The 22,112-nt window shown below is 42.2% G+C and overlaps 1 protein-coding gene across 1 annotated transcript in view; it reads right to left on the bottom strand.

Annotated features, from left to right (window-relative positions):
- The window catches only part of Cab39 (calcium binding protein 39), a 46,533-nt gene that overhangs the window by 5,841 nt on the left and 18,580 nt on the right, over positions 1-22,112 (bottom strand). Inside the window, exons 2-5 of the mRNA XM_013020783.1 lie at positions 14,893-15,057; positions 12,535-12,653; positions 5,599-5,767; positions 2,757-2,816 (exon numbers count right to left, since the gene is read on the bottom strand). Of these exons, the coding sequence (XP_012876237.1) occupies positions 2,757-2,816; positions 5,599-5,767; positions 12,535-12,653; positions 14,893-15,057 (513 nt within the window). The remainder of the gene's footprint in view (positions 1-2,756; positions 2,817-5,598; positions 5,768-12,534; positions 12,654-14,892; positions 15,058-22,112) is intronic.

Below are 22,112 nucleotides of genomic sequence, written 5' to 3'. Positions count from 1 at the left end.
AAAAAAAAAAGAATTTTACTGTCTGCCTACTTCTTTTACTTACTTTAAAGGCGGAGCTGGGGCTGGCCATCTAACAAGTTAGAACTGCTTTTTTCAGAAAGGGCTATTGACCCTCCTTTCTCTTTAAGTAATCATCAAGCTGATGATCAAAGCCGCTGGACCTGCCTTTAATCAGTAACATACAACATGTACTTAAAATTCTCAACAGAAACTTGGGTTTTCTGTAATTTTTTAGGATAAACTTGCTCCAAGAAATGATTTTCACAAGGAACTGCTTAAGAGAATGTGTTTGGTCATGTTTTGCCCCAGCTAGGCCAGGCGTGCTCTGTGCAAGGACAGAGGGCAGGTAACAGAGCAGGGCATCCTCTCCGCAATCGGGGCCCTTCTCAGCCACCCTCAAGATGGTTGTAGTCTGACTCCTCCTAAAGTGTCAACAGGAGAAGCATGGTTCAGGTCCCTGTGCTAAAAATACTACACTACTTCTGAGCAACAGTATATATTTTAATTTACAAATCTTTTCATCTTTTAATTATATCCATCCATCCATCCATCCATCCATCCATCCATCCATCCATCCATCCATCCATCCATCCATCCATCCATCCAGTGTGCTGGTACTAGAGCTTGAACTCAGGGCCTTGCACTTTTTTACTTGAAGCTAGTACTCTCCACCACTTGAGCTCCATGTTCTGGCTTTTTGGTGGTTAGCTGGAGACAAACTCTTACTGACTTTCATGCTTAAGCTGGCTTCAATCCGGTATCTGCAGATCTCAGCCTCTTAAGTAGTTAGGATTACAGGCGTGAGCCATTGGCATCTGGCTTTCCCTTTGTAGTTTATTGGAAAACTCAGGATGCTAGAGCAAGCACTTTTGGTCTTTGTTTTTACACATTCCCCCTTTCCTTTTCCCTCAGCTCTGAGTGCATTATATGTATTTTTCTAAAGAACTCATTTCATCCTAATATGTAGGAAACTATTTTTACTGCAACATTCAACTGATTTCACTGCCTATAGTAAACTTAGAAAAGAGCTAGCTAGCCTATATCTTTGGTAGGTGTTAAATGAAGACATACCAGTGTGTTAAAAAATGTTTTGAGACCACATGGCAATAACTAAGCCTCGCTACATTCAGCTCCATCTCATAGGCTTTACCACTCACCCCCACCACCCCATCCCTCCCCTCTATTATCTAATGGCTTCTTTGAAGAAGGCAGCTGTTAACTCAGCACTGACTATCTTTGAGGACCTAGTGCACACTCAGCACTATCTATGAGGATGTAGTATGCACTCAGCACTGACGGTCCATGAGGACGTAGTGCAACACTCAGCACTGTCTATGAGGACCTAGTGCACACTCAGCACTGACAGTCTATGAGGACATAGTGTTCACTCAGCACTGAGGATGTAGTGTGCACTCAGTCCTGTCTATGAGGATGTAGTGTGCACTCAGCACTGACAGTCTGAGGATGTAGTGTGCACTCAGCCCTGTCTGACAATGCAGTATACACTCATCCCTGACTGAGGATGCAGTGTGCATTCATCTCTGTCTATGAGGATGTAGTGTGCACTCGGTATTGACCGTCTGAGGATGTAGTGTGCACTCAGCACTGACTGAAGGGTAGTGTGCACTCAGTCCTGTCTATGAGGATATAGTGTGCACTCAGCACTGTCAGTCTATGAGGGTATAGTATGCACTCAGCACTGACCATGAGGATCCAGTGTGTACGTACTCAGCAATGTGTTACGATGCTGCTGAAAGCAGAATCCAGAACAGACCAGGAGGAAGAACACACAAGAACAAAGCAGAGATGTGTGCCTCCAAGAATCTTACAATTTAGTTGAACAGGAAAGCAAACAATGAAATATTAACAGCACTTAAGATTTCAAACTACTGGTAGTAGTAGGTGAGTGGAAGAGTAAAGCTTAAGCCCTATCTGGTGGGCTATTTAGGAATTTGAGCAGAGTGTTACTGTTCTCATGTCTCTAAGAGCAGCTACTGGATCCTAGACTCAGATGAAAAAGTACTGTGAGCGCTGTGGGTACTGAAGGAAGCCTCGCAAGGGAGGAAAGCAGAGTGGGAGTGTGGAAAGAGAACCCAGCCGAGACACTGCAGCCCAGGAGGGTGGCTCACCAGGCACCAGAGCACTCAGTCATTCTCTGGGGTCTCTAAGGGTCACCATTACATCTGACATTGACTCAGAGCTCAAAGGGACCTTACCGATGGGCTAGTCCAATGTCCTCATTTTACAAATAGGGGAGGACTTCTAAGTCCCCAGTAGTGGCCACAAAGGAGTTAGCAGTGCCGCAGGAGCAGAGCTGGGGCGGGTCCTGCCCCCCAGGCCCGCGCTCACATTCTATCAGGAGCAGAGCCCGGTCCTCCCCCCAGGCCCGCGCTTGCATCCTAGCTGTTGCTGCTTCCCTTTCTCTCTATTTGAATGCAGCAACTGATGGAAAAGGAAGGAAAAGTTAAAAAGTCAGATAATAGTTATTTTATCTTAACTGTATTATCATTCAGCAGCAAAATGCCCACTTTCCTCTTCTAAAGTAAGACAAGAGGTAAAGGACAGTGTCAATCAAAAAGATCAAATTCTGCTTCTGACCAACTCACACTACAGAGTTTCTGTAGGCAAGTGGTTAGAGTACCACCTACAAACTTTCAGTCAGGATCAATATTCTGTACAAAATCTATGTTACGACTTTCATTTCTGGTGTGAATAGTTACAATCTGTTATTTAAAAGTATTGTTTCATATACTTACTCTATCATAATGCTGTTCCAAAAATTCTGCACTGAGCAATTTATGTCTTGTAAGTAAATCCTAGAAAAAAAATAATTTATTTTTATAGTTGTTTATCAATATTTAGAAACTAGAATCCTAAACCATCCCATGCCCTGTGACCTGATAAAAAGACTGTTAAACTTCACTACTCAGTGCCTGACATAGTACTACAATGTATTCTAGTAATGATTACATTGAACAGTTACTCATTTAGTGTTTATTGTTAGTATGCCTCATTTCCCAGCCGTGTATTTAGACAGGTGATTCCTCAGGTGGGAAGACCTCAGGCTTCTGCATTTATGCTTATCCTCTAGACATTCTCCGGGCCATCTTAACTTTAGGGCCCACTGTTAACACCCATCTTTCCCTTCATATTAGGGCCTATATCTTATCTTTGTTAAGTATGCCTTGTCACTCTCTACTCATTAATTAAAATATTCAGCTGGACTAGGTGAACCCTGTGGAGATTGCTAGAAAATTCTCTCCAGGGCAATGGAAATCCATGTGCCAACAATGCGTGGGTTAATCCAACTAGTTGTGAATCACTCTGCTGAAACTTCATCTAGTTTATCATTTACTCTTTCCAAGAGAACAGACTTGTGGAGAATTAACTATTCATGGCCTGGGGTCCTCAACTGTCATGAAGGAATCATCAACAGCAACTTGTTTGCTGCATGAGACTGTGAAATGTATAAAACCCTTCACATACTTGTATGTCTACCTACATTTTAACAGGGGGAGCTTGTCCTTCAGCCCGCGACATACTGGCATGTATGAATGAGGATGACTGACCTCACTCTCAATGAATCCATGTGTCTGTGGGCACATGGGCTCCTTTCCAAAATGCTTACAAGTCATCTCTGGAGAGATGCTTTCTAGACTTTCACATGGGTATAACATCACGCTCCAAATTCGACCAGCCTTTCTGGGGAAATCTATCATCCTTTATTTTGGAAAACTTCTCCATTTTCTAATTCTTCAAAAGAAAACCAGGATTCCTTAGCAAGTTTTTGACTGTCTGGTTTACTACTCCAGTATCACCCATTCAAGTCGGGGAGTGGGGGGGCCGGGCAGTTCTTGCCCATTCTCAGAGGAGAATATGGGACAGATTTGTTCTCCTGTTTCATTAGAAAAGCACCAGCAAGGCAGGAGGACTGGCTCTCCCTTCCCTCTTCACTATGTCTGAGCCTGCTGGGAATTCTCCCTGCAATTAGCTTATTGGTGGGGAGGGAGCTCTGTCTGGTATTTAGGCACCTGAGGTTAGGTGGTAGGCCTGTGCCTCCTCTTACACACTGTCTTGCATTCTGTTTCTTGGGGAGGTCTCTGATCAAGGGCCTCTCACGAGCTCTTGCCGTCTTCACGATCAGAGAAGCACCTGAGATACAGAAGCCAGGTCAGCCTCCCCAGCTCTCTTCCAGAGCTTCCTTGGACCATCTGCCTGGCTCTACCCAGTCCTTTACTCTCTGGCCACAAAGATTTGCCAGGACTGTGTAACCCACAGTGAATTCATCATGTTCTCCTTGGTGAGAAAGAACTGAAAGAAGTTATCCCACTTGAGAAGAAAAGATCAGCAAAACCAGTCAAGACTGTCAGATATTACATTTCCGGCATGTAGCCAGCACATTTCTCTCACCTTGGAGCCAATGAGAGCATCAGTGCCAAGAGCATGCCATCCATGTCCTCCACAGGGCCAGGGGTCTGGCTGCATGCTCCCACACCACTGCTGCTCCTCAATCCTCTTCCCTCACCCTCATCATCCAGCGTGCTGCCACTCTCGGGATCCTGGCTGTTCTTCCACACAGGGCACTTTCTCCTTGACACAAGGCACCACACTACACCTCCCTCATGCTGGGCTGCTGCTCCCAAATGGGGCACTCCCTTCCACCAATGCATTCTAATCATCAGTCCTAGCCCAACACTGCAGGGGTCTAAGACATCACAGTGAGCACTCTAGGTTATAATCTCAAATTCATTTCACTTTGCTTTGCACATTGACATCTATAAGTAAGTGTCTGAGGTCTTACCTAAGGCTTCTGACATCTTCTTTTAATGGTTTTGGAGAACATATCCCCGGCAGCCCTTACATTATGACCTTACTCTCATTCAAGATGAAACCCTGATGAGCAGTCTCTAATCCTTCATCTTAATCTCAGTGTTCAGTCCTACGGTATGTATATATGTGTATATGTGTGTGTGTGTGTATATATATATATACACACACACACACATATATGTGTATGTATATTTTTTTACCAGAGCCCAAACTTACTATTTTATGGGCTCTGTATAACCATAACAATGAACTCTTGCAATAAAAGTGGCCATTTCAGGTTGTATATAAGGGGGGTAGGGGGTGGGGCACTCGTTCAGGCAGGGCGGGATGGGGGCTCCCCTGGCCTGTCAACACTGTGGCTATCTATGTCATAAATACGCTTCTGGTATTTAATGACATGTATATTCCAGATTAACATGGCTCCTAAACAAAAAAAATCTGCTACCCAATCCCGACATGAAAAAAAAAATCTGGTTGTCAGGTGACTGTGTACCTATACACAGTACTTAGCAGGTAGTTTAACAGAAAACTCTAACTTTACCCATTCAGGACTCTTTCTCTTTTTTGGACAGACTTTACAATCTAATTTTTCCATATTTTTAAAGCTGTAGTGTCACTAAAAATACCTAATCATACCAACACATATGAAAGACAGCTTCTTTCTTCCCACTAGAGGGCAGTTGTGTCTAGGAAGACATAGGAGATTAGGAAACCTCACACTGGTTGCTCTGACTTGCAATACATTTATAATTCTAGTCTCTATGTTACCTTGAATGTAGCAAATGCATCTGAAGCTATGTCAAATGTCGACATTTCCACATATCTGAAGAAATCATAAAACTGTTCCGACCACAAAATGATTTTCGCAAGTGGTTCATGTCTGATGCATTCTCTTAACATTATTCCACAATTTAGAGCTATTTCTGGAGACTCATACCTGTAAAAACAAAACAAAAACAAAAATGCCAAACATGATTGCTTTCTCAGAAACTCTACAGGTGAATGTTTCAAACTTTTTCCACAGGAGTTTCAGATGTGCCTAAACCAAGTGACCACACAATGTAAGGTTACAAAAGTTGTTTCTCTGAGTACAGTCTGGGCTCAAAGGAACTTTCTTTAGAGACTGCACACAGTGGGTGTGGGTGGTGCCTTCAACCAGGAAAAGCAGCCACAAGAGTGCCTGTGTGAAATGAAGTTCGTTGCTCAAGCTACAACATTCTTCCAACTCAGGCATTCATTATAACAATCGGTTTATCAAAAATTAGGTATATCCAATTTATACTTTGTTATTTCAAGTCAATATCCAAACAGTTCTTCAAGGCTCTTGGCAAACTGACAGTGAAATTGAAAGTCTTGTCCTGGGGGCTTCACAAAGCACCTCCATCGTGGGGAATCCAGGGAACACTGGCCCCCAGCTCCTCGCCAGCTCTGCAATGCAACCTCCCTATGCTGCCAGCTTGGCTTCTCAGCTCTTCTTCCCTGAGATCAGAGCGACAACCTCCATGAAGCGGGGTCTCTCTTCTGTTGTGCACCAAGTCTTCTCACTGAACTCAGCCGCTGCTCACACAGGTCGCTTGCTTTCAACTCACTTTCTTTCATGCTGCACATGTTGCCTTAATTCCTTTCCCAACTCATTCCTGTAGTCTCTTGCAATCAAATTCCATTTCCCCATACTCTAGTGAAATAGCTATGTGGCCAGCAAAGACTTCCTCTTAGCTAAGACAAGTGATCTTTTCTCATAACAAAGATCCTTCTACTTTGTGTTCCAACAGGGCAAATGTGTCCCCCTCCTTCTTTGCCCTCCCAGGGATGAGTACTGAGTCCAGGCCTCATGAATGCTAGACAAGCATTCTGCCATTGAGCCACATTCCCAGCCCTGCACCTATGCCCCATTCCTCATTCTGGTACTGGGATTTTAACTCAGGATTTATACTTGTTAGGCATGTACTCTATGGCTTGAGCTATGCCTCCAGCTCCCGTTGCACATCCCTATTAAGAGAAGTAAAAATGTCTCCCGGTTATCCTTTCTGTCCCTCCTGTGGTTCCTATTACTTGCCTTGTTAAGGTCTTTATGGATGCCTCTAACCTGCTATGGAAAGACCCTATGACTTAAGATTCCCACCAGGACTTCCAAATTTCCCTTTGTCCAGTCTACTCCTGACTGTAGGTGGGCTTTTTCTGCTGTCTGTGGACATCTTCAGTTAGAGGTCATCAAGTCTAACATGAAATTTCAATCCTCCACAAAGTAAGCCCCAGATTCCCGGCATCCTCATTTCTGCGAGTTGGCATCATGACTGTGTTTCAGATACTGAGGTCTAAACCTGGTCTGACAGAACTTTCTGTGACAGTAGCAATGCCCTGCACCTTTGATATTCACTTTGGTAGTCAGTAGGAACATGAGGCTACTGAGTGCTGGAATTCTGGCTAGCGAGACCGAAGGGCTGAACTGTCAATGTTATTTAATAAAGTCACTAGATATTGTTGCAACTTTATGGGACAGCATAGTTCTAAACCTTCCCTTCTTCACTCCATTCTTCTGTCTGCAGCGTCACCAGGCCTCTTCTACATTTCTTTGAAGTATCTTAGTTTCATTTCCTTCTCTTCCAGCCCCACTGCTGCATTAACTCAAACCTTGTTCACAAGGACTGCGAATCTTCCTAACCAGTGTCTTTGCTCAAATTCTGTCTTAGCCAGTCAACCTAACACACATACTCACCAGAACTTATCATTTCCTGCCAGCCAAATAAACAGACTTCTGGGCCTGATCTCCAGTCTTCCCTTTACTAGGTATACATACTACTCTAGTACAACGTCATCTCATACCGTTCTATAAAGCGTTCACATTTTGCTGCAATCACGTGGTGTCCACGCTTGCCCTTGGATCTCTGTTCCCAGTCACATGCCATTAAAATACTTCCTTTCCTTCCAGCTTACACAAATTCTAAATCCTCTGTAACTCTGAGTTTAAGTCTTCACCCCCCCTCACCATCCTCCCCCCGCCTTTTTTTTCTTTTTCTTTTTCTTTTTTTTAACCAACTCTGGCCTTCTAACTCAAGCCCACATTTATCCTCTGAAATTGTGTAGCACTAATTATCAAACTATCTTACCCTTTTGTCCTATCTATAATCACCACAGATCCTCTACAAGGGTGAAACTATGTCCACTGGCAGTTAGCATGCCGACTGGCTCTTATTAAACGTGATTAAAATATCTGTTCACAAAATGTTTGCTCATCTCATTCATCTTTGCTTATCTTTAATGAGCAGGGACAAGGGTAAGATAGTTTAGTACAACAAGTTGGGCAGGTTTTGGTGGCAGTTTGTCAAGTCTGTCTAAATGATTAAACCATAAGCCAATAAGTACAAGGCAAACAGTTATGCCACACAACCTGCTAGTGCTAGACCAGAAAGCACATTAACATTTAAATTGCCGGGGAAAAAAAACCCACCCACTTTTCTCTAAATGCAGTACAATGCTAGCAGTAAGACCTCAAATAAACATTGCTATAAGCACCAAAATATCTAACACCAAAGAGGGTCTTATAGCCTAAGAAGGCAATCAAAATTGTACATCATCTTAAAAGGCAGTTCAGAGGAATCCTTAAAGAAATGGCTATTTACAGATCTGACAGAAACCATACAAATGAGTTAAGTGATCATCTGTGCCAGAAAGCAAGGAAGCTATCACAGACTGATGAGGCTTTGCCAAAAAGAATACAGGAGGCAACCTGAAGGAATTTTCAACAGCCTAAATTGGGACAATGTGGGCATAAAACAGCAATGCCTGAAACACATCTAGTATGTGTATATATATATTTTTCCCTGTGTCAATACTAAGGTTTGAACTCAGGGCCTTGAACTTTTTTTAAGCTTTTTTTTTTTTTGTTTAGCTTCAAGGCTGGTGTTCTACTACTTGAGCCATACCACCACTTCTACCTTTTTGCTGGTTAACTGGAGATAAGTGTCTCATGGACTTTCTGCCCATCCTGACTGAACCAGATCTCAGCCTCCTGAGTAACTAGGATTACAGGTGTGAGCCACCAGCGCCTCGATTCAGTATATTTTTTAAATAACAAAAGTTATTTAGTAACAATGTTTCAATATTTCAATGGCATACATACTCAATGATTACTAAGGAAGTAGTTAGGATATCAACTAATACAACTGAAACAAGGACATCAATCTTTCCCATACAAATTGTATTTTGGGGCTAAGTCATCAATAAGAAGTGGTGCTGTGGCTCAAGCAGTAGAGCACTAGCCTTGAGCTGATGAGCTGAGGGACAGCGCCCAGGCTCAGAGTTCAAGCCCCACAATTGACCAAAAAAAAAGAAAAAAGAAAAAGAAAAATAGTCTACAAACTCAAAAATAAATCATACTATTGGGGCTGGGAAGATGGCTCAGTGGTAGAGTGCTTGCCTTGCATGCCTGAGGCCCTGGGTTCGATTCCCCAGCACCACATAAGCAAAAAGAAAAAAAGCCGGAAGTGGCGCTGTGGCTCAAGTGGTAGAGCACTAGCCTTGAGCTGAAGAGCTGAGGGACAGCGCCCAGGCCCAGAGTTCAGGCCCCACGACCGGACCCAAAAAAAAAAAAAAAATTAAAAGAAGTTCTTTACAGAAGAAACATATTTAATTATAGAAGAAGTAATAGAATAGTAATGGTAGCCAACTGCCATTTTGAAGTAGACAAAGATCCTCAGTGGATATTAAAAGCATTAGGTGGATAAGAGAAGGTCATATGAACAGATTACAGTCTAATGACATCTGTATACAATGGGCAATCTAAATTTTACCAAGTGGGACAACCAGTGTCGCCCAGAAGGAAGCACACTGGCACCCTCTCTAGGCGAATCTGTGTCTAACCACCAACTTCAAGAATAGGGGCTAGCGAAAAATGTTGAATGAAACCATAGGAATCTAAGTCCAAATTGCAGGCTTTCTGTTTTATTTCTTTGGTTGCTGTTCTGTGTGTTGAACCCTGGGCATTATGCGAAGACTCTATCACTGAGCTATATCCCTACCCCTTGGTGTTTTAAGACTGTCTCACCATGCTGCCTACGCTGGCCTGGAACTTGTGGTCTTCCTGCCACTGCTTCCTGAGAGTATAGGTGTGTGCTACCACACCTGGCTGAACTATGTAATTTTTCTATTAAACAAATGATTCAGTTGCTTCAACAGATGGCATAGGCTAAAAGGGTAAGGGATGCAGCAACTATTACAGACTAGCAGAGAGCCAAAGCTGTATCAATCAAACTCCGTTTGTAGATCTTGTTTAGTATCTGATTTACATATTGTTTTAGTGAAAGTCATGGAAATATGACATGGACTAGGTGTTAGATACTGTTAGGTGACTATGTGACACTGCTCTGTCTGAGGCACTGTGCTGTACATTCTGGATTAGGGATGCACTTTGAAATCAAGTCCTCTGTGAGGAGGAAATGAAGGAATTAACTAGAACGAGCACAAGTGGCAGTATACTAATGAATGGGGGTTGTGGGCAGGGAAGGGTTTGTTGTGTTCCTCCCTGCAGCTGCACAACAGTGACCATGGTGACGCTGAGAGGTGGAAGGCAGGGGTGAGGTCTAAGCCTGGCTCTATTCTTCATGCTTTTCATCCTCTATCTGGATGAGGCTGCAGCTCTGGCCAGCAAATGTAAGGTTTAAAGTTTAAACTCTATCTCAAAATCCTAACAGTATTTATACCAAAGCTTGGTCTATGGTAAAGTGAAATCATAGGAAGGGTTAACTAATATATATATATATATATATATATATGTATGTATGATGTGTGTATATGTATATAGATGTATGTATGTATATATATATATGTATATACGTATGTATATATATGTATCTCCCCGCCCCAGTCGTGGGGCCTGAACTCTGGGCCTGGGCGCTGTCCCTCAGCTCTTCAGCTCAAGGCTAGTACTCTACCACTTGAGCCACAGTGCCACTTCCAGCTTTTTCTGCTTATGTGGTGCTGAAGAATCGAACCCGGGGCCTCATGCATGCAAGGTAAGCACTCTACCACTAAGCCACCTTCCCAGCCCCTAATTTATATATTTTAATATAAATCATTAGTTTCTATGCAAAGGAAAAATAATGGCTTAAAAAATACATAAAGAGGCTAGAAGCTGTGGCTTATACTTGTAATCTGACCTACTTGGAAGACTGGGAGGATCAGAGTTTGTGGTCAGGGCAGAAAACTTAATGAGGCACAAACCTGTTATTCTAGCTATGACCGGAGGGCCTAAAATAGGTGGGATGTGGCCCAAGCAGGAAGACCCTATTTTATAAATAACTAGGGCAAATAAAGGCTGGAAGCATGGCTCACCAGTAGAGCATTTTTCTACCAAGCACAAGACCTTGAGTTCAAACCCCAGAACTGCCCAAACCAAAAACCAAAGCTGGAAGCTAGTGTATGGCCACCAAAATTTCATGCTCACTGCAGGTTTACACACCAACACTGAATTGAGGAAACAAAAAATCAGATGCCCCAAATTCTGTCTGGCCCCATCTGAAGGAGCACTGATTGGATGGTGAGTAGAAGAAAGAAGGAAACCGAATGCTGGCATGCACACTGGCATGCACACTCACTGACTCATGCTTTGTCTAAACAAGTTTGAACTTGGGGGAAGTGTTATTAAACCACAGAGATAGGAATCAGAATGAGGCAAGCTGCAAAGCCAGGGTTGGGGGAGCAAGCTGATTCACGCCACCATTCATGCCAGTAACATACTTGCCCACCAGTTATTTAATACAACACTGCCAATGTCTGGACAGACAGAAGCACAGCATAGCCACAGCTGGCAGACAACTGGCGGAGACCAACAAGAGGTGAACGGTCAGGGAGGCTTAGTGAGGAGGGAGAGGGCTTGTTTTCTATAGTTAAGTTTCTGGTCTTAGGTTTTGTTTTTTTTTAAAGTAGACAGACTACCCAGTCACAAATGCCTGACTAGTCCAGTAGCAATTCTGAGGAGACTCAGTATGAACGGCAAAACTAAGTGGGCTAGTGACAGCTCATACAGGAGAAACTCACACATAACCATACTGATTGAAATGAAGCTGTGCACAACTACAGGTGCTGTCTGTGTGTGTGTGCACGGGCATGCACCAGTAATGAAACTTGAACTTAAGAACCTGAGCTTTCTTTGCTCAACACTGGCACTAATTTGAAACAAAGCTCCACGTCTAGGTTTTTGGTGGAGGACTGGGTGTAAGAATCTTGGATTTGTCTGCCTGTGCTTTGTTCAAATCATGATCCTCAGATCTCAGCCTCCTGACCAGCTAGGATTATAGATGCGAGCCATCTACAATAGGAGGTTTATAGGAGGTTTTTGCTTACAGAGTGCAGACAAGGTACAAAGAAGATGTCTTAAAATAAATATTCTGATAAAACTCAACCTTTTGAATCCTAGAAAACAAGAAACAGGCCTTGAAAGACCTTTTCCTTTCCTTTAGCTATATTTGATTTGTGAATTTAAAGGCGCACAATTCACCAAATTTTAAACTTAGGGCATTTTAACCTTAATGTAGCCCGCCCGTAGGTTGAACTTTAAGGAGAGAAATGCATTCGTGATCTATGGAAAAAGGATGTCACTACATCACAGAGAAAATGCCTCCCACCTTCACCATCCTGTTTTTACCCAAGGCAATCTTTCCTTTTTGTTTTCAACTAAGAACACAAATTTTATTACATTGTACATACCCTTTCAATAACATGAACAAAATATTCTGTTGGGTGCAGATGTATTCAACAGTAGGAGTTCTTGTACCAATTTGTCTTCTGAGAATATTGTTGAAAATTTGAGCCACGTCTTTTTTGCCCTATTAGGAATACAATCATTAAAATATTTACCTGACTAAACATGAAAATGCCCAACCACCCTCCAAAATAAAGTCCAAGACAGCCATCGTATACTTATAGTTAAAATTGAATATTGTCTTTACAACATTCGTAGACATTTACATTCTAATTTATAATTCCAAAGTTTTAAAGTGTCCTATTTTTAGCACAAAGTGTAGACAAAGTAAAATCTTACTATATCCCACGAGTAATTTCAACCATTTCTAACTCTCAGAATCATGCTGACCCCGATATGAAAACCAAATGTTGCTCTATGCTTACAATCTACATAGATGTGAGTCCCACCGTGTGGAATCTACAGCATCACATGGGATGTTCATACTATGAATGATACGTAAGCTTTTTTTCAGGGTGATGGAAGTGGGGGATACACATTGTACTCTGCCATAACAAAGTGAGAAAATTCCGTAAGAAATAGAGCTTTAATGGCAAGCAGGCAAATCTCCCTCTTAAACTAAGTCACTTAAGAAAAGTTGAAATAGATTAATAAACAAAGGCACTGGAGTATCACATGATGCAGTAGACAAGAACTTTCTAATACCTCTGTATCAGACAGATACCATTTAGAGAGCTTTGCAATCGGAAAACTGAGTAAGAAATTAACAAGTGGACAACCAGATCCCAAGTGATGATTCAGAATGCACCCTTCCCCCCTGCCCCCAATTTTTGTGCTAGTATTGGGACTTGAGCTCAGGGCTTGCCCTGTCCCTTAGCTTTTTTGCTTAAGGCTAGTGCTTTACCACTTGAGCCATACCTCAACTCCTGCTTTTTGGTGGATAACTGAAGATAAGAGTCTTATGGACTTTCCTGCCTGGGGTAGCTTCAAATTGATCCTCAGATCTCCGCCTCCTGAATAGCTAGGATAACAGGTGTGAGCCACCAGTGCCTAGGCTAGTGACAAACCCATAAAAAAGTCTGTGAAAAGGAAGCTTTTCAGCACTCAACCTAAAACAACAGAGAGATCATTCTGGGGCCCATGTTAACTCAAATACAGTAATGGTATCACTATGAAACAGTGTCAAGGGCACATACATTCTTCTTTAAATTGACGTTTCTGATGCCAAATGAACAATAAATTCGGAGTTCAGCTTAGGGGGTGAGACAGGTGGATGTAGACCAAGGACAGGCTCTTATCAGAGAAAATAGAAATTGTTGCTAGAATTGGATAAACTATTAAAAATACATGAGATCAGCTATATACACAGAAGTATCTTTGTTCTATCTGCTCTTCAGTAGGACAAATGTAAATTTCTATTTTATTTTACTGTCAGTATTATTCAAGCAAACTATAAACCACACCCTCTCCTCCATCCTCTCCATTTGAGTGCCTGTCATGTTTCCCCATGGGACGCACATCTATCTTTTAAGCACCTGCAGAGACATCTAATCACTGAGGTTGATAACAAGGCACACTTGTGACAACTGGAGGAAACTTTCTGAGATGAGGAAGCTGCCAGAGGGCTTTATTACCATGCATATTTCTTTATCCAAACTGGTATTGAGGACTGCTAAATTCACTGAATATCCAACATGGCATAATCCAGCTATGTAAGCTGGTTAACTCACTCAAATGCCTACCAGGTCTGGGCAAGAGATGCAAATAAGTGGACCCAGACATAAAGAGCAGGCAAGCTGCCCACAGAAAAACCCAAGTGTGAATGCTCTGGGTTATAGTTCTATTCTAGTTAAGAGGCCTAACAATACCAGAGTCAAATTTTCCAAGAAGACAGAAATCCAGACTTATGAGTAAAATCTACTAAACATTACCCTAATTTAAAGTTTGAAAGCAGTGCCAAGTAAAAACACATATGATCTCTGTTGTAATGGACTTTCTCTCAGATTTCTAGCTCTAAAATTCTAATATTCTATCATCTTTAAACTGCTTATACTTGAAGAGCAGAAGACATTAGTAAATGATGTGATCTCACTCCAAAGAGCAAGTACTGAGGAAATGGAGCCTAACTGAAAGGCCACAGTGAACATCTTAAGAACTCTACATTCAATGTGAGGAAAGAGAGGGAAAACCCTGGTTAGGCTTGAGACACTCGTGAATATCTGCCCTGGTTACGCCAATGAAGTAGACGGCCTAAGCTTAGAGGTCAGGAAGCCCTGAGCCAACAGGAATCTTAAGATTTTCTGAGAGAATATATAGAAAAGTACCATGTACTGTTTTTGAAAATTAAGAAATTGATTTCTTACCTCAAAGTCAATGAGCTGTAAATCAGCTATCAGGGTGCTAAGAAGCCCACTATTGTATAATTCTTGAGCAAGTTGAGCTACTGCTTCTGTCTGTGGCTCCTTCTCGTTTGTGCCATAGAGAATTTCTTTCATGGCAACCAGATTTTTGGAAACTTCTTCCGTGGCCTGATTTGTAGGAAAGGTTGGGGAAGAGGAGAAAAATAATTCATTTTAACAGACATATATTATTGTATGCCTTGTCTCCATATCATCTTCCCTCAGACCTATGTACAATGTTCCACCTCTGCCTCTCAGAGCTGAACACTATTGGTGTGTGTGTGTGTGTGTGTGTGTGTGTGTGTGTGTGACAGACAGACAGACAGACAGACATGGATAGATGGCAACAACAAAAGCATGCACACTCCACAGGAAGGCCAGAATGTGATATACAATTCAACACTAAAAACCTGGTTCAGCCAGGTGCTGGTGGCTCACTCCTGTAACCCTAGCTACTCAGAAGGCTGAGATCTGAGGATCATGGTTCAAAGCCAGCCCAGGCAGAAAAGTCCATGAGACTCTTATCTCCAATAAACACCAGAAAACCAGAAATAGCATTGTGGTTCACGTGGTACAGTGCTCGCCTTAAGCTGAAGAGCTGAGGACAGCGCCCAGGCCCAGAGTTCAAGCCCCAGAACCAACAAAAACAAACAAAACAAAACAAAAAACCCTGTTTTAGGTATGACAGAAACATAATAGGGAGAAAAGGAAAGCTTCAGTTCCTCCTTTAAAAGGGGGGCAGGAACAGCAGGGAAAAGACACCAGAGCTGACCAGGAGAAAAAAAGAGACTCTGGCAAGCATCAGGAACAGGAGTTAGGGATGAGGAGAGAGAAGTGCAGATCTGGGTTATGGCTGGCTGAACTATCTCCAAAAACGTTCATGTGCTCAAGGCCCAATGGCCAGTTGATGGATGTTTAGGAAGTGATTGGATGGCTCTAATCCCATCAATAGATTAATTCATTAGTAGACTCAAAATCTGAGGGCATTTAGGAAGAATGAAATTATGTCATTTTCGGGGAAATAGATAATGAATCTGGGAAATAAAATCATACTGAGTGAAGTAAGCCAAGCCCAGAAAGACAAAGAGCACATTTTTTTCTCTCCACACAACATCCCATGTAAACACACACAGGGGCACATGCTTATACACACAATTAAGCTGACTAAAGTATAGTATATGCAGGAGTAAAACTCCATGGAGGGAGCTGAACAATTAGCAGTATAACAAAATGAGTCTCAGGAAGCAGAACAATATTGAAGAGAGGTGGAGTTGCTGTCAGGAAACAGGAGGATAAATACAGTCGTAATACTCAGTGTACATACTGAAAAAGGAAACCTGATGAGACGGAGGGAAGAGTAAAAGGGATGCAGAAGAATGATGGAAGGAGTAACTGATCAAGATGTAGTGGACAAATAAACAGACAATGATAATCCCTTTGTACAAGTATTTGAAGATTTAAAAAAATTAATGACCAAGAAAAAATAAATCATCATCATCATCATCTGACGGCATCAGTGGGAGCAGAAGCAGGGCCTACTTGTAGAAGTAAGGCCACTGGGGCTGTGACTTTGAGGGATACAGATAGTCCTCAGCGCCTTCCTGGCCCCCTCTCTCTCTGTTTTCTGACTGCCAGGAGAGGAGCAGCTTTCCTCCAGCCTGTCCTTCCACCATCATGTTTCTACACTGCCATAGCCTTAAGAGTCTTGGAGCCATGGTCTGAAACCTCAGAAATTGAGCCAAGAAAACCCCTTTCCTTCTTTAAGTAGTTTATCTTGCACAGTGACAAAAATCTAATGAATGTAGTCTATCAGAGAAAAGGTATGGAGAATCCTCTGGCACTGCAGAGAAAACCCAAAATAAAGCTAATACATGTTCCAAATGTGACACTAAGTGTTAGGGGCAAAAGGTGACTAAAGAGCCAGGCACTGGTGACTCATACCTGTCATCCTAGCTACTTAGGAGGCTGAGATCTGAGGATCACAGATCAAAACAAACCTGGGTAGGAAACCCTTGAGATGCTTATCTCCAATTAAATACCAAAAAGCAAGAAGTGTAATAGTGACTCAAATGGCTGAGTATTAGCCTTGAGCACAAAACTTCAGGGAAGTACCCAGGCCCTAAGCTGAAGCCCTAAGACTGGCACCAAAAACAACATAAAATAAACTCCACAAAGTGGTTTATTTCTGGCCCTGACAGAGATTGGAGATACAGGGTCAGATTTACCTTTGCCTATGAAAAAGACTAGCAAATATCCTAAGACATATGAAACGATGACTTTCAAACACTAAACATAAGTAGCAAGGGACAGTGATCCTTGAGAATGCAGGAGAACCCTAGTTTATTTAGTTGTCCTCACTTATTGACAGGCCACAGCACCGGGAGGAGAAGCCACAGAACAGGCAGTCTCCCTGAGTTGAGGCAAGGCTGGGAAAAGCAGAAACCAAGGAGTCCAGAAGGTTGGGCAGTGCACTGTGCAGAACGAGTGCATCAGATGCCACTGAGAGATCTCAGTGACCTGAGAGCACGTCACCTGAGAACTGCTGAGCACAGGTGCGTGAGGACAGGTGCCAAGGCCAGGGGACAAAATCAGCGAGCTCACACAGAGCTGGAAGGAGACTCTTGTTCCCTAGCTCACCAACCTGAAAACTTCATAGTTACAAGGAATAGGGCAGAACACTCAGATGATTAAAAAAAAAATAAGCAGCCATACAAAATTATCTCTAGACTCTACACTGGCTTCACCCAACAAAGCTTAAGTGCAAGCCTCAAGGACATGAGAAGACAACCTAAGAAAAATAGCCCCGGAAATGTCACAGATGGTAGAATATACAAGAACATTAAGGCAGTCACTACAGCTATCTTCATTATATTCAAGGAAAAAATCAGGCACTTTAAGTAGTTAGAAGACATAGAAAGACTTAAAATAATGAAGAAGGGCTGGGAAGGTGGCTCAGTGGTAGAGTGATTGCCTTGCACGTATGAGGCCCTGGGTTCGATTCCTCAGCACCACATAAGCAGAAAATGCTGGAAGTGGCACTGTGGCTCAAGTGGTAGAGTGCTAGCCTTGAGCTGAAGCGCTGAGGGACAGCACCCAAGCTCAGAGTTCAGGCCCCATGACCAGCAAAGAAAAAAAAAAATGTGAGATAAAAATTACAGTAGATGAGATACTACAGTAGAAAGGGTTAAAGGAATAACAGTTACCTCAAAATGAAACACTGAGGTGGGGGCTGCACCTGGGAGTATCTAAAATCCCCAAAGCAGAGCTAAAGACATAATGATTGAAAGAATTCTAAATTTGACTTAAAACTGCTAAAATATTGAAAGCTTCCCTAGCACAAGAAACAGGAAGACTACCAAAGTACAGAGTAATCAAATTCAGTGAAAATGAGAAAATCTTAAAAGCAACCAGAGGAAGGAAAACATTATGGAAAAAGAGTCAAAGAATGGCATCATTTCTGGACAGAAATAATGAAAGTCAAAACAATGTGGCAGAACACTGTTAAAAATGACTAAAAATAAAACATACAACTAATGAAACCAAAGCTATAATCAAGGAATTCTATTCTAAGTGAAATATGTTTCAAAATCAAAGGTGAAATAAAGTATGTACAAATGAAAAATGAACACTGGTGATAGCAATGTAAGTAAATACAAGATTCCCCTAATCATTATATTTAAAAAATATCTTTAAAGAAAACTGACTTAAAAAAAACACATCTAGGGCTGGGAAGGTGGCTCAGTGGTAGTGGTTGCCTTGCATGCATGAGACCCTTGGTTCGATTCTTCAGCACCACATAAACAAAAAGAAAAAAGCCGGAAGTGGTGCTGTGGCTCAAGTGGTAGAGTGCTAGCCTTGAGCTGAAGAGCTGAGGGACAGCGCCCAGACCCAGAGTTCAGGCCCCACGACTGGACAAAAAAAAAAAAAAAACAAAAAAAAACCACATCTAGCAGTAATAGCTAAAGAACAGGTACAGTTGTAAGGTCCTCATAATAACTAAAGCAGTATATTTCCTGAAGATAGGCTATGGTATGTTAAAGGTATATATTATAAATCCTAAGGCAACCATTAACAGAAAACAAGATAATAAGCCCTCTATAGCCAAATGTGGTGGGAAGCTGAGGTAGGAAGGAGGACTTTGAGTTTGAGGCCAGCTACATAATAAAATAGTGTCTCATAAAACTTGAAAAAACAAACATAAAAACCTATAAAAGTTATGGCTAATAAACCAACAAAAACTTGAGTGGAGTATTAAAAACATCCAAAATAAAATAAAAGCTGTAAAAAGCTATGTGAAATGAGGCATTTCCAATAAGAAATACACTTCAGGGAGATGACAGTACAGATTTACAAAATATAAGCCTATGATAGAGCTAGCAGAACCTAGTTTTTTTTTTTTTTTTTTTGCTTATGTGGTGCTGAGGAATTGAACCCAGGGCCTCAGGCATGCAAGGCAAGCGCTCTACCACTGAGCCATCTTCCCAGCCCCAGAAGAACCTAGTTTTACGACACTCCCTTTTCTAACTGTCCAGCCTTCTTACCAAATGATCACATTGCTTCACCTTGAATATTTCCAGTGTGAAGTAAGGCAGTCTCAGCAGATGGCAGCATCAGACAGCTTTGTAAGGAGACAAACATTGCCTCACCACACTGCTTGCTGGCCCTGGGTCTGCCCTGCAGCTCAGGCCGTATTCTAACTTCTCTTCCACACACTCTTATTTGAAGGTAGCTTACCCATCCTCTTAAATTCTCAGAAAATCTCTTAGCTTCTTAAATTATCCTTCCAAGAAAGGGAGGGCTAATGTCCTAATCCCATCCCAAACAGAAGAAGATGACAGAGGAGATACCAGACCACACTTCCTATTGCAATGTTAATGTAGCCCAAGGGTACCCTTAAGAATTTTGGCTACTGTAACATATAATTGACTTAGAGAGAACTTGGAGTAAACTAAATATTTTCTGCCTTCATAGGCATTACTTGTCAAAGCCAAATCTTTTTAAATGTTGTTCTTAAACTGAGTGACCCTAAAATGCAGGCTTTATTCGATATAATCTCATCAGACTATTGCTCAAGATTGGGGGAGGGGGATATTTCTTTATTCAGAAAGATACTCAAATATATCAGCTACCCCTGATATCTGCATTATCTGAGTTTCAGCTATGTCAGGCATTGACTTAAAATACTAAACAAGAAGAAAACAAAAGCACAAAAGAAGCCCACCACGATGCCTTTAAATCATCTTTTTTTTTTTTTTTAATCAGTTGTGGGGCTTAAACTCTGGGCCTGGGCTCTGTCCCTGAGCTCTTCAGCTCAAGGCAATCACTCTTACCACTTGGGCCACAGCACCACTTCTGGTTTTCTGGTGGTTAATTGGAGGTAAGAGTCTCATGGACTAGGATTCCTGCCCAGGCTGGCTTTGAACCGATCCTCAGATCTCGGCCTCCAGAGTAGCTAGGCTTACAGGTGTGAGCCATGGTGGCCGGGTCTGGTCTTTTAAAGCCATTCCTCCCAAATCAACTGCGACCACAACTTCAATTTTTACTCTTGCTACTCTCAGTCTGCTTTTTCTTTCTTTTTTTTTTTTGTTGGTAGGGGGGCCTGAACTCTGGGCCTGGGCGCTGTCCCTCAGCTCTTCAGCTCAAGGCTAGTGCCCTATCACTTGAGCCACATACTACTTTTGGCTTTTTTCTGCTTATGTGGTGCTGAGGAATCAAACCCAGGGCCTCATGAATGTGAGGTAAGCACTCTACCACTGAGCCACCTTCCCAGCCCTCAGTCTTCTTTTTCTTGGTCTCCTTCAGTTTATCCTTGTTGAGGCCATTCAGATATACAGCATTTCTCAAGGCAGGGTGCTAGTGCTAGGCCCTCCTTCTCTCACTTGCATTCTGTAGTTTTTCTTTTAAGTGATCTCATCTACACCCACTGCTTAATTAACTCCTAAAGGCAGCTGCCTCACAGATTCTTATCTCTTCCAGTCCTTACCATTCAACAGTCTACCAAAAAAGTTTCCACTTAGATGTTTCTTGGTGGGTCAAACCTAACCCATCTAAAAAAGAACTATCACCCCAGCAGAAGAATTCTTGCATTCCTCCCTCCTTACCATTATTGATGCTGAAACAGAGGTCATCCTCAACTCTTATCTATCTTCAACAATTAAGTCACTACCAATTTCCCTCTACTTGGCCATTTATGCTCCCCTCCGAAATAAAAATCTATCCCATAAATCTTGCCTAAACTAGTTAATACCTACTGACTGGCACCTGTGAGCCACCCCTCACCCCCCAATCCCTTTCCCATATTGTATCTACAGTGTAGTGATCTTTTCATAACACCAATGATTAAGACATTGTCTCTGTTTAAAGTACTTGAAAGAACAGAACGATGGTGGCTCCAGCTTGTAATCCTAGCTACTCCACAGACTGAGGTCTAAGCATAGTGGTTTGAAGCCAGCCAGGGAAGAAAAGTCTGCAAGACCCTTATCTCCAATTAGTCAGCAAAAACCAGATGTGGAGGTGTGGCCAAGTGGTAGAGCACGGCCTTGAGAGAAAAAAAACCAAGGGACACAATCTCCAGGTTTTGAGTTCAAGTCCTAGTAGTGGCACAAAAAAATAAAATGAACAAATGGAGCATTCCAATGATTACCTGTTTCTCTTGCTAGTGGAGCAAATTCTTTTTTAACAAAGCTTATAAAACCCTGCAAGGGGGGAGGGAGGATGGGAAGGGTGGGAAGGGTAAAAAAAGGAGGAGGCTACAATGCTTGATAAGAAATGTACTTACTATCTTGCCCATGTAATTGTAACCCCTCTGTACAGTATTTTCACAATAAAAAAAACAAAAAACAAAACAAACAACCCCCCCCCCTGCAAGGTCTGGCCCTATTGTGTAGCTTACCTGTATCTACTTGCCAATGCATGGCCACACTGATCTTTTCAGATCTTGGCACTTGTGGATCCCTGTGCCTGAAGTGTCCTTTATTGTTCTTCCTTCATTTCTCAGCTCAATGATCACTTTCATTAGGAAGTCTTTCTAGGTAAATTCTAACACACACACTTCTACCACCTACTTCACACTGTTTCTCACTCATAGTTGTAGGTAATTCCATTTTTCCTTGTGATTTCTAAATTACTGTCCCTTCTCTGGTTCCACTGGCAGCCACTCAGTGACTGCAAGTGCTCTATATATG

This window comes from Dipodomys ordii, unplaced genomic scaffold (assembly GCF_000151885.1).
Source record: "Dipodomys ordii isolate 6190 unplaced genomic scaffold, Dord_2.0 Scaffold1, whole genome shotgun sequence".
In the NCBI taxonomy this organism is placed as follows: Eukaryota; Metazoa; Chordata; class Mammalia; order Rodentia; family Heteromyidae; genus Dipodomys; species Dipodomys ordii.
The sequence above is the reverse complement of the archived record's forward strand: the minus strand, read 5'-3'. Positions and strand labels throughout refer to the sequence as shown.